At 40.7% G+C, this 12,114-nt stretch overlaps 1 protein-coding gene across 3 annotated transcripts in view; it reads left to right on the top strand.

Moving 5' to 3' along the window:
• The window catches only part of TSC22D1 (TSC22 domain family member 1), a 132,795-nt gene extending 121,483 nt beyond the window's left edge, over window positions 1–11,312 (top strand). Inside the window, exons 1-3 of one of the 3 annotated variants that reach the window (XM_065416216.1) lie at window positions 7,327–7,687; window positions 8,124–8,175; window positions 9,748–11,312. In XM_065416216.1, coding sequence (XP_065272288.1) covers window positions 7,563–7,687; window positions 8,124–8,175; window positions 9,748–10,002 — 432 coding nt within the window. In that variant the 5' untranslated portion in view covers window positions 7,327–7,562 and the 3' untranslated portion in view covers window positions 10,003–11,312. Of the gene's footprint in view, window positions 1–7,326; window positions 7,688–8,123; window positions 8,176–9,134; window positions 9,364–9,747 lie in introns of those variants that run through there. The other 2 variants (XM_065416211.1, XM_065416223.1) reach the window with 2 other exon arrangements.
• The last annotated feature ends 802 nt before the right edge of the window (window positions 11,313–12,114 follow it).

Raw genomic sequence — 12,114 nt, 5'->3', positions numbered from 1 at the left:
TGAAGAGGAAGGGACAGATCTGGTCCCTGACAAAGGAGTGTGTCATTTAAAATTTTAAAAGCACAACTCTTTAGTGGGTGGGTCCTTTCCTCCCCGTGAGTGTTGGACAGAAGCAGTTATAGCGCTCCAAGGAGAGCTTTCAGTTGTATTAAGTTTAGGTATTTCAGATTTCTAATCTAGGGTTGAATTTACAGACAAGGAAGTGTTTGGTTCCCAGACTAGGTGGTACTTCATACCTACTCAGCCCTAGTATCCTGGATGCTAATTGCAAGGTATAGAGTAACCATGAAAGTTAGATCTCTTAATACAAGAGATTTAGCCCAGTGGGGTCATACACACAACAGATTCTATTCCTATAATTCAAATTGTGTTGCTAGACATAGTTACTTGTTTCTGGAAGGATTCTTTGATAACCTCAGAATGTTTTAGTTCTTCCCACCAATGAGGTCTTCTAAAGATGTCTAGATGTCCCTTGAAGGTGGTAACCTGTCTCTCTCTCCTTGCTGAAACTCCTGAACTGGAGAGATGCAGACTTTTTTTTTAATCAAGATTTATTCCATCACCATTAAAATCAATGATGTGATATGACGACATCCTCATTAAAACAAATGGGGTTTAATTAGCTATCTGTTTTCCTATAGAAACGAAAGAGCTGTGACCAGTATCCTATCCCCAGAGAAGTCAGACTTTTTTTTTTGTCCTTTGATTTTATATCAGCTTGCTTTTAAATGCATCCTTCTGTCTTCTAGTCAGAGTGCAGAGCATATCATCATATATGTACTATAATTACAGATACTGGTGTTATACTACTGCCGGCCAAGTAGGTTGTATGTAGGTGGAATGAATGTTCTTTCCACTTTGTAGTTCATTATTTTTTTTCTACACCTTGCTAATGGTAAAAACAAAATTACAAACATGGTAAGTGACACTGGTTCTTTTTCATTTCATTTGAGGTGTTAGATTCTAATCTTCTTTAACAGTTCTTCTAAAAATCATGAAAAAACAAAAAAAGGAAATCCACATGCAATCAAACCATAGGTTTAAATAGCTTGAAGGTTCTAGCAAAAAAAATTAAGAAAGCTAATACTATAGAAATATCTGGTACTCAATGGCTCTTTAATTTAACTGACAGACATAACAAGATCCATTGGCTGGAAGTTGAAGTCAGCAAAGTTCAGACTCAAAATAAGATGCAATTTAACCTTTTGGAACAGATTGCCAAGGGATGTGGTAAATTTTCAGTGGCTTGGAGTCTTTGAATCAAGATCGCATGGCTTTCTAAAAGAGATGTTTTAGTTCAACCACAAGCTGTTGGGCTAGATATGGGAATTGCTGGCTGAAAGTCTATGGCCTGTAGCAGATTAGGTGATTATAATAGTCTCCTCTATCCTTAAAGTCTATGAAATTCGCAGTTAAGTCAGGAGAAACTATTCAAAAGACCACCCCTTTAAACTGACTAAATTGAACCTGGTTAAAACTGGTTGGAAAGCCTGTCCTCGTTTAAATCAATGGCAGTTTTTCTATTGGCTTCAGTGGGACCAAGATTTCAGCCTATATAATTAGAGTTTTGTGGATTTCTGTCAGAATCATTACACTAGTTCCCCCCTCGTGTACCCTCCTCTCCCCCCCCCCCCCAATGGATATATATGGGTTTGAATTTAGGATTTTTTAAGGCAACTCTACTTATGCCACTAGTCCAGTTCAATATAATCAGCATTAAAATCCCCTCTAAAGCAATGAAGGCAAATGTTTTGCAGGACCCAATTACTGCAGTCTTTCTTCCATTGCTCCACCAAAGTGGTTATAACGCAGTTGGTTCTTAATGTTTTTGTGACTGAACCACATTTTGATTGTATTTCAGCATTTTGCAGTTGAGAAATATAGTTAAAATTGTGTTACCCATAGCAGGGGACTACCATGTTGTAACAAAGGCCCTGAAATGATCAGTTTTTCTAGTGTTTTATAGTGTAGGAAAGACTGAAGATTTATCTCAATTTTGGGAGATATTTGTTCTGTATTTAAAATGTCTGTTTCTAAAGAGAGGAGAGCGTTGTCAAGGTACTTGAAAGATTAAATCAAACCCCAAGGGAAGTAGAAAAAATGTGTGTGTGGGGGGGGTTGTTTAACAAGCACATAGAAACAAACTGAACCTCAAACAGGTTCTAAATGAGTCTGTACAAATATTTATCTAATTATATGCTGAAGATGAAAAGTTCTTTAAGGGCTAAATATTATTGAGACGAGGTAATTTTTAATGAGACAAAAAGAAATGGAATCCCTACAAAAAGTAGTTTGCCAAACAATCTTTTCAGCGATGGAACAATTTGCAGTTGTTAAGGTAGTTAATTGATCTCTGTATCTAAAGACCAGAGCATGCATATCAGCTACTTAATTAGCATTGAACTTGGATGCATTCTTTACCCACCAAATACATCTCAGCATTATGTATTACTTTATTTATTCAGTGCTTTATTTATACCATGTCTGTGGTGTTTTACAAACGTTAGCTTCCGAAGGATGATACATTCTTGCAATGAACTCTGTGTGGGTGGACCCTTTGCATGTGTGAATCTTTTTGCAGGTTCAGGGTTTAAATAGGACAGAAATTAGCCCTTGATGCTACAGATCCTTATACACAAGAATAACATGAGACATGAGTAGTGCCATTGAACTTGTGGGTGTAAAATTTTTAACGTTATATAAGCATTTCTAGAATTGGGGGGCCTGACGTAATTTTTGTGGGGAAGGACCATGTCTAATGTACATTGCCTATCAATGTACAATGCCTACTACAATGGGGGTAGACCTCATGTTTGAGGACTCTTATGTACTACCATAATGCAAACTATAAATAATAAAAATACATCGTTGGGGGAGAGAAGAGAAAGGGATAGCGAAGTGGGATCACTGATCAAAGGGAAAGGAAGAAATGAGTTCGGGAGAGGATTTTTGTTGCTCTCCTTTGACTTGTCTTGCTTCATCAGTCAAGTAGAATTCTTTAATGGTGTCAACAAGCATGTGGACAAGGATGATGCAGTAGATATAGTATATTGGACTTTCAGAAAGCCTTTGACAGTGTCCCTCATCAAAGGCTGTTAAGCAGTGTACGCAGTCATGGGATAAGAGGGAAAGTCCTTTCATGGATCAATAACTGGTTAAAAGATAGGAAACAAAAGGTAGGTGTAAATAGTCCGTTTTCAAAATGGAGAGAGGTAAGTCGCAGGATCCCTTGGGGATCTGTACGGGACCAGTACTGTTCAACATATTCATAAATAACCTGAAAAAAGAAGTGTAAACAACGAGGTGGCAAAGTTTGCAGATGATACAAAATTACTTAAGATAGTTGAGTCAAAATCTGACTGTGAAGAGTTACGAAGGGATCACACACAACTAGGCGATTAGGCAACAAAATAGCAGATGAAATTCAATGTTGACAGATGCAAAGTAATGCATATTGGAAAACATAATCCCAACTGTACATACAAAATGATGGAGTCTAAATGAGCTGTCACTGCACAAGAAAGATCTTGGAGTCGTCATGGATAGTTCTGTAAAAACATCTGCTCAGTGTGTAGCAGCAGTCAAAAAAGCTAACAGTATGTTAGGAACCATTAGGAAAGGGACAGATAAGACAGAAAATATTATAATGCCACTATATAAATTCATGGTGCACCCACACTTGAATATTGCGTACAGTTCTGGTCACCCCATTGCAAAAAAGATACGTTAGAATTGGAAGAAATACAGAGAAGGGCAACAAAAATGATTAGTGGTATGGAACAGCTTCCACATGAGGAGAGATGGAAAGGACTGGGACACTAAACCTGGAACAGAAGTCTAAGGGGGATATTATAAAGGTCTTTACCCCTTCACATAACACAAGAACAAGGGGCCACCTAATGAAATTAATAGGCAGCAAATTTAAAACAAACTTAATGCAGTGCACAGTCAACCTGTGGAACTCATTGCCAGGGGATGTGAAGGCCAAAAATATAGCTGGGTTCAAAAAAGAACTGAGTATGTTCATGGAGGATAGGGCCATCAATAGCTATTAGCCAAGATGGTCAGGGATGCAACCCCATGCTTTCAGTGTCCCTAAACCTTCAACTGCCAAAGCTGGGACTGGACAATTGGGAATGGATCACTTGATAATTGTCCTGTTCTGTTCATTCCCTCTGAAGCATCTGGCACTGGCCAGTGCAGAAGACAGGATACTGGGATAGACAGACCTTTGGTCTGACCCAATATGGCTGTTCTTATGTTCTGACTGTGAAGAGAATTATAACTCTCTCCTGAAATTCCCTGATAAACAGGGACAATGGAAATTGACAAAGATGGAAAATCCACAAATTCTAAGGATTGAGGTCTTTCCGGACACTTTGCTATATTTCTACATAATCTGTGGACCAGATGTTATATGTTTGATCATGTCAGAGCACAGTTGTCTGACATGTAGGCGCATCTGTGTTCTAACACTTTGCTTTTGTCTGTAAAGTGGACAGGACAGCATGCTTATGTTTGTGTTATCCCATCCACACTACTGACAAAACGTTGGAAGCCAGATGCAGCTAACTATGCACTGACTCTAATTAGACTTGTAGACCTCTACAAACAATTTTAGGGAATCATTACTAATCATTCCGCAGAAACATTGATTAACTAGAATGTGCCCATGACCCTGGAATCAGAGCACAACCAAAATTACAAATAGCGCAATCAGTCTGAAAGACTGCAGTCTGCCTCTTGCTTTGTCACACCAAGAAAGAACATGACAAATGTGTGTTTTGTTTTTATCGCTTGCCATCTTGAGGTGGGTTATTGTAGGAAAACCTAATCTGAAGAGATTTTAACCACCCTCATAAAAAAATAATCTGCCAAGAGACTCAGATCCCCTGCACTTGCAAATTTCAGCCTAAGCACAATCACCTCCAGTGTCCTTGAAGCTTAATTGGCATAGTGAGAGGTGATCTGAGAGTTTTGGGGTACAACCACTAAGGGCTGTGAAGATCACGGTTTTAAGTTGGACTGGGAACCAGTACAGAGAGCCCTGGGCTAGGGTGGTGTATTCTCATAGTCATTATGTAAGAAGAGGGGCTGCCTGGTGTACCCTCTGGAGCTTTCACTTTCAACCTGAGGTTCAGCATGTTGCAGTAGTTGAGTTTAGAGGTGACAAACACACAGATCACCTTGGCTTGGTCTGTGGCTGATGAGAGGTGTAACCTCTTGGACAGCCGAAGAGTATAAAAGGAATTTATGGTTACTGATGTCATTTGCCTGTCCAGGAGTGCAGAAGGAGCTCAAAACATATGCCCTAATGTTTGTGTTAATATTAAGTAAATTGGAATGGATTACATGGTCAAGAGGTGCAGATAATTTAAAATAGGGGAAACGTTGCGAAGGCATGGGAAATGTGACTATTTTTGAAGTAACACAGAAGTGAGTGGGAATTCTACCTTAAAGGAAATGTATGTGCTTTGAAGTTGGAAAAAACATTTATGCGAAGTTCAGTATTCTTAAATGTAACCTCCCCCGTAAGTAGGATTAGCTTACTTGCGCCACTCTGCTGGTATTACTGAATGAAAGAACAGTAGACCAAGAAAGCTAAAATAATCTCTTTAAGAAGGATGATGATGACATGCTAATGCTAAAGTTAAATTTAAGACTATTATTCCTTGCCTTTCTAGCTTTCCTGCTTTTGTGAGAGTGACAACTGTAATATATATTTAAAATTCTTGCACTACAGAAGAGAGAAGAGTTTTGGCTTTTCTGTTTTGCATGTTTAAATCACACGAATGTTGATACTTTATAGGTTACGTGTATTAAAGGGTGTTTTCAGTTTTATTCAAGTGCTTTGCTTGTATTGTTCTAAGTCATAATTTGGTCCTGTTAAATAGCTAAGTGGAGAGAGCGCACCATTTTAAAATCATTTTGATCTGAATGTGTGATTTTGTTCTATAATTAAATATTAGAACTGTAACACCTTCATTTTGAAATATGCTGTTGTGATAAATAATTTAAGAAAACTCCTTATTTTCTGTATGACATAGTTTAAAAAGTAGCTGTTGTATTGCCTCATCTGGAAAAGAGTGGATAGACATGTTCAGTGTTACAATATAAGAATGTCAAAAAGCATCTGTCTAGAATTTTACAGATTCATGCTGTGTGTGTATTTTCTGAATTGTCTGGTGGCCGAATATCTTAAAATGAATGGTTTAAAGGCTATAAAAAGGGCCATTTAATTTGAATAAAGAGTAGACAAGTATTAGGAATTTGCCAGAACAGTGATCTATAGGCTTTCATTTATAATTTGCTTCCTGCTGCAAATATTTTCACAAATGTATTCAAGAATATAAGAATATATTGAATAACTAGTTTCATTTTCCTATGCCAACGTGTGCTGAAGTACTGTGGAGGCAGACATATGAACACCTTAAAATTGTGTAAGGATTGTAATTTTTAAGGTGAAACTCCCCTGGTAGCCCAGGAACCATGAGTGTGAATTTTGTGCCTAAACTACACCATCCTGTCAGCTTCTTGCTTCTAACCTTTCTCATCATAAAAATCCTTTTGTCTTTTCATATGAAAAACAGATTTTGCTCTTTCAAGAACCACCTATAATAGTCCTTTAGATTAAAAAACCCTCTCATGTTGTACGATGACGGTCAACTGCAAAGGGATGATGCAAAAATGAAGCATCGTATTATTGGAAGTGGTTTCACCAAGCAAATTCTAAGGCATCTGATGAGGAAGGGATCTTGGGTCCTAGGGTTTAATTAACGGAGACCAAATGTCGTGAGACTTTCCATCGTGCATGTTCTGTTTTATCTTTTCTAGTCTAAAGGTATAGTGTTGCGCCAATAGGTGGCGGCATTGGAGTAGCTAAATGTAAGTCTAGTGACATTGTTATTGAATTCCAACATCAGCTATATCCGATCGTTTCTACCCAGGTTAAACTTTGCATGTGTAGTTTTTCTGCAGGTAAAAATCAGCCTGTGCATCTTGTAAGCGAATCATCTTACATGTTGAAAGGGTTTAAATTGGGCACTGGATCGTTTTGTTTCTGCGCTGCTGTTGCCACCCAAATTCTCCGACTCTGCAGAGATCTGCTAAATGCTCATGCGGTTCCTTGCAAATCGTAGTATTATAACGGGGGAGAACGGGTCTCCTGGCCAGCGGTCTCCTGATTAAGGGTAACTGGATTTTGGTGATGGTTCACTGCTACTGAAGTGATGCAAAGGAGCCGTTCTGGCGGTGGGAGGTTCCGAATGACCGGCCAGCCAATAGGCACTGACTCTCTTGCATATATTATGCAATAGGACTGGAACCTCAGGTTTTCTGCTGAGTATAGAAGAGCTGACCTCGGAGATTTCTTTGCGCAGCCCTGGGATCAGCATCTTCCAGGATCATACCGCCACAAACTGGTGTTTTTTCAAAATTCTATCTCTCTAGCCAGCCTCCTACCATTCCCCCGTGGCGGAGATTTAACTGAGATTAATGTAGATCAACAGAGAATCTCTGCATTATTTTTTTTCTTTGGGGGGGGTGTTTCTGGCTGGAATTGCATGAATGCCCAACGTTGTAGAACAGTGGCAATGGATCTAGGAGTTTATCAACTAAGACATTTTTCAATTTCTTTCTTGTCATCCTTGCTGGGCACCGACAATTCTTCTTTGAGACTCGACAGTAGGTAAATAACTCTGGTCTAAAATGTGCTTGTTTTCCTTGCTGGAATATTTGCAGTAATGCAGGTGAATGCCAGGGGGCTGATTCCTTTGTCCATCGGACTGGGCATTACTGGGAAGCTGCAGTGGCACGGGCGGTGTGTTTTACATTTATCTTGTGAGAGATTGAATCTCCGGGACACGGATCGCTGTTACCGCATTATGTAATTAAGCTCCATCTTTGTGGGTTATTAGGGAAAATGTCCGGATCTTTGATCCTGCTGTAGCGGGCGGTTTGAGGTGGCTTTACAGGTTGGTTTCTCTGCATTGAAGCATCCCGATGACATAAACAGCAGTATTAAGTCAGTGCGGGATATATTTCTCAGCAAGCTAGTTATCAGTATTCAACTCTCTTGTCTTGTAAATAATTCAGCTGCTGATATATCTTTCCCCTCTTTTCAGCTCCTCGGGTGCAAGTGTGGTAGCTATTGACAACAAAATCGAGCAAGCGATGGTATGTACCGATTGTTTAATAAAAATACAATTAATGTTTAAAGCGCGAGTTGTGAATAGAAGTAAGTGTTCACAATATCAAGGTTCTCTGGGTAACATTTAACCGATGCATGTGCGTGTTTTTTTAATAGTGAAGCTGCTGGGTTTTTTTAAATACACTGATGATCAAAGGCTTCCAAACGCGAGGAATGCATACGTTTCCCTGTAGGTGCCTTAAATGACTATGACGGCATCTTCTGCCTTTTTAAAAATAATCGATCCTGACTCCGGGGGTGGTGGGAAGGAGGATGAAATAATATTTCCACTCCAATTTTTTTTTTTCAAAATCCCCCAACCATCCCAGCTGGATTATCCCTGGAAAATGGGACTAGCCACAGTGTGCTGATGGATCCAATAGGGGCATCCTAAGCTGCTTTAATTCCCATGCTTGCTGGCAATGGAAGGTAACGTGCCTTGGAGCTGGGATCTTGTACGCTGGGGCTGCTGCCCTGAAGTGCAGTGGAAATCATGGGCTCTGTTGCGCGATGGGGGAGAAGCGAAGCCGGTTAAAAAAACAAAAAACCCTCCTCCAAAAACACACACAACAACCCACAAACCCTGTGTCTGTGCCTAATTTTTCCTGTTTTTTGATTTCCGCCTTGGCTGCTCTTTGTTATTGGAGCGGTGCCTGTAGCCGTTCTCACGGGATTCTCTGCCTACTGTTGCTAGGCAAACTCCGAACCTTTAACTCGCGGCTATAAATAACTCGGCAGCTCATTGGCTGAGGCGCGTGGGGGTGGTTGGCCGGGTCTCTTTGACGTCACTCTCGGTCACGAAACACTGGAGGGAGGGAGGGAGGGAAATGCGGCAACCTGCACTGTAAGAACTAGCTGCAGCCAGCTCCACGGAGGCTGGGCGCGGGGGGGCGGGGAGCAGTTGTTGCAGGGGAGGAGGTTCCTGCTTTTACAAACACACGGCGCCGGCCCGCGAGAGCAGAGCGGGACTGGTGCCTGGATCCGCACCTCTCATCAGTGAAACCCCTCTGATCCCAGCCCTCCTCCGAGGCACGTCCGCGAAGAAGTGCCGGCTGGGGGGTGTGGATTATTGGAAGTGGAAGACAACAGCACGCGGCGGGGAATTTGGAGGCTCGGGCTGGCTTCCTATAGAAACAACCCTCTCCTTCCCCCTTCCAGCCTGAATCAATTCGATGGTATTTTTCTATTCAGATCAATTAATAGGTGAGCTGGCCAGGGGTGGGTGAGCCCATAGACAGAGTAGTGGCCAGGCTGGTGGTCAGGTTTGTAATGAGACTGGCCTACTTGGACGTCCAACACTTCTTGTGTGTATTCTGGGTGCACAGGGAATGCAGGCTCTGGCTCTGCATGTTAATCTCCAAAACGCTTTACAAGCGCTAGTACATGGAGGGGAGATTTCTCGGACCCATCTACCCGTGTTTTGCTGTCTCAAAGCTGGAGCCACATCTGCTGCTTGCCTTAGTTGGGTTGGATTATTGTGTCTCTGGCTGAGCAGCGTTGTATCCCTGTCCTAAGGTTGGACCTCTTGCCTGATTTGTGCGCTCTCTTTTCTGTTTCAGGATCTGGTGAAGAGCCATTTGATGTATGCTGTGAGGGAGGAAGTGGAGGTCCTCAAAGAGCAAATCAAAGAGCTGATTGAGAAGAACTCCCAGCTGGAGCAGGAAAACACTCTGCTGAAAACACTGGCCAGCCCAGAGCAGCTCGCCCAGTTCCAAGCACAGCTGCAGACTGGTTCTCCACCTTCTTCCCAGACACAAGGGACAACACAACAGCCTGCCCAGCCGGCATCACAGGGCTCAGGACCTTCAGCATAGTCTCCAATGTCCTGGCCTTCGTGGCCAGTATGCTCTGGGCTACCCAGAGAAAAGAGGACAAGTGGAAATCTGCCACAGCCACCCCCTCATCCATTTCATTGCACGCTGCAGTCCAGACTCAAGGACTCTGTACACTGCATGCACCATCACAAGAAATTTTTGTTTTTCAGTATTAAGCACTCATCTGTCCTTTCTTTTTGGCTAAAGGAGTTCTTATTTTTAGGTTGGTGAATAAAAAACAACACACAAAAACACTATTTTCCAGAGAATTAGCACAAATGCACTGGGGACTTGAACAGCTTCTGCAAATGGCTAAGAAATGGAGTTGCATGCTTGATTTTTGTTTTAAATCTTCCATCCATCCACTGCTGTTACTAATGCAGGCATGAAAAAATGAAGAAATAGAATGGAGTAAAAGTGATGGATCAATACCCCCCCCACACACACACATCCAATTGGGATCCAAAGTAAAGACTGATGCATAGGATCTAAGGGTGAAAGGTAAATTCAGTGTTCAACACTAAACTGTCACCTGAAACCTTAAGTGCAAATATGTTTGCGCTGTTTTCGGAAGCCGTGGACAGGTGCATAAAGCTGTATTAGAGAGAGAAGGTAGGTGACAGAGTTGGGATGTAGGATAATTACAATGAAGGTTATTTGCCTAATGTATATTTGTGTATTTAGTGTAATTACTTTGTAAAATAGAAAACTGTAACTACTATTTAGTTTGTACAGATTGAAATTTAGTTGTTTCATTGGCTGATCTGATGAAGTTTGGATAGTTGTTTTTTTTTTTAAATGCTACATAAATAAGAATACACTTACGCAGCTGATCAGAATTTGGCAGATTTATGCTGATTGTGTAATTTCTGAATTTCCCTGGCTGCTGAATATTTGAAGTAAATCTTTGTTCACTGTAGTTTGGTTTAAGACAGGAAAAAACACTTCAAAAATTATCAATTCCTGCTAGCGCAAGAATAAAACAAAATGAGTTTCCCAGTATGGATTTTTGCATATGATCTGTATAGTAGTATGCATTTGTTTTTGTGCATGTTATCTAAACAGTTGTAACACGTCAATGTATTTAACTGTTGCACTTGTCAACCTTCAATAAAGCATAAGATGTTGATAAATAACGACTTCTATATTGTAAGGTTAACCATAATAATTTTGACAAACTTCAGTGCAACCTTCCAATGTAACCTGATTAAGTTTTTGGACAAAGATTTCTGTACTAAATTCTGTTTGTGTTTTTTTAAAACTTTATAATTTCACTTTTTTTAAAAGTGAAAATTAAAAATATAATTGCCATATAACTGACTTTAAAGAGGTGGGAAAAATACTATTGGGGGGGGGGGGGAGGCAGAGGAAATCCTAAAATGAAGTGTGTAAGGGAGGGAGCCTGAGTATCAGACAAATGCTCCCTCTTTTGGTCCAATCCTGTGAGATGCTGACCAGCTCTTAGGAAGTGCTGGGTGCCTTCTGCTCCCTCTATAGTAATTAGTGCAATAGTATGGACATCTGTCCCTTGTACAGCAATGAACCTGTAAAGCTCAGACAACAATGGTTCCCTTAGCAACAAACTGCACCTCCTCATGTGGAACTAGGCATTCCCCTGCTAGGCAGCAGCTCAGAACCATCCAAGTCCATGTGGTAAATCAAGTAGCTACTGTAGCTTCCTGAATTCATCACTCTTAACTCTATGTACTAGCTAGAGCTTTGAGTGATTTAGAATGTGCTGTAAAGTGGGTGTCCAAGAATTCCTCACTCTCTCATCCTCATCACCAGAGTGGGAAGCGAACTGGTTTCTTTCTATTTGTGAAATGGGATGATGCAAACTTGGAACACAGCATCAATTCAGCCTTGTAAAATTGTCATGAAAAATTATCAGCCCAGACACACAATCTTGCTCACTGTTCAGCACTACTGTTGATTAATAAAATGATGTAAACTTGGAAATCAGGCCAGTGTTACAAAATGCATATACTAGATGATGATGATGCCTGGAATTGGGAGATGCTGAAGAATTTGCTACTCCATAATCAGAGTGCAATTTACTAGTTAGGACCATAATGAACTAAGGAAGGAAGTCCTACATATTTACAGTTTTCA

The sequence above is a fragment of the Emys orbicularis genome, chromosome 1 (assembly GCF_028017835.1).
Source record: "Emys orbicularis isolate rEmyOrb1 chromosome 1, rEmyOrb1.hap1, whole genome shotgun sequence".
NCBI classification, from domain to species: domain Eukaryota; kingdom Metazoa; phylum Chordata; order Testudines; family Emydidae; genus Emys; species Emys orbicularis.
Note: the sequence above shows the minus strand (reverse complement) of the source record. Positions and strands in the feature narration are given on the sequence as shown.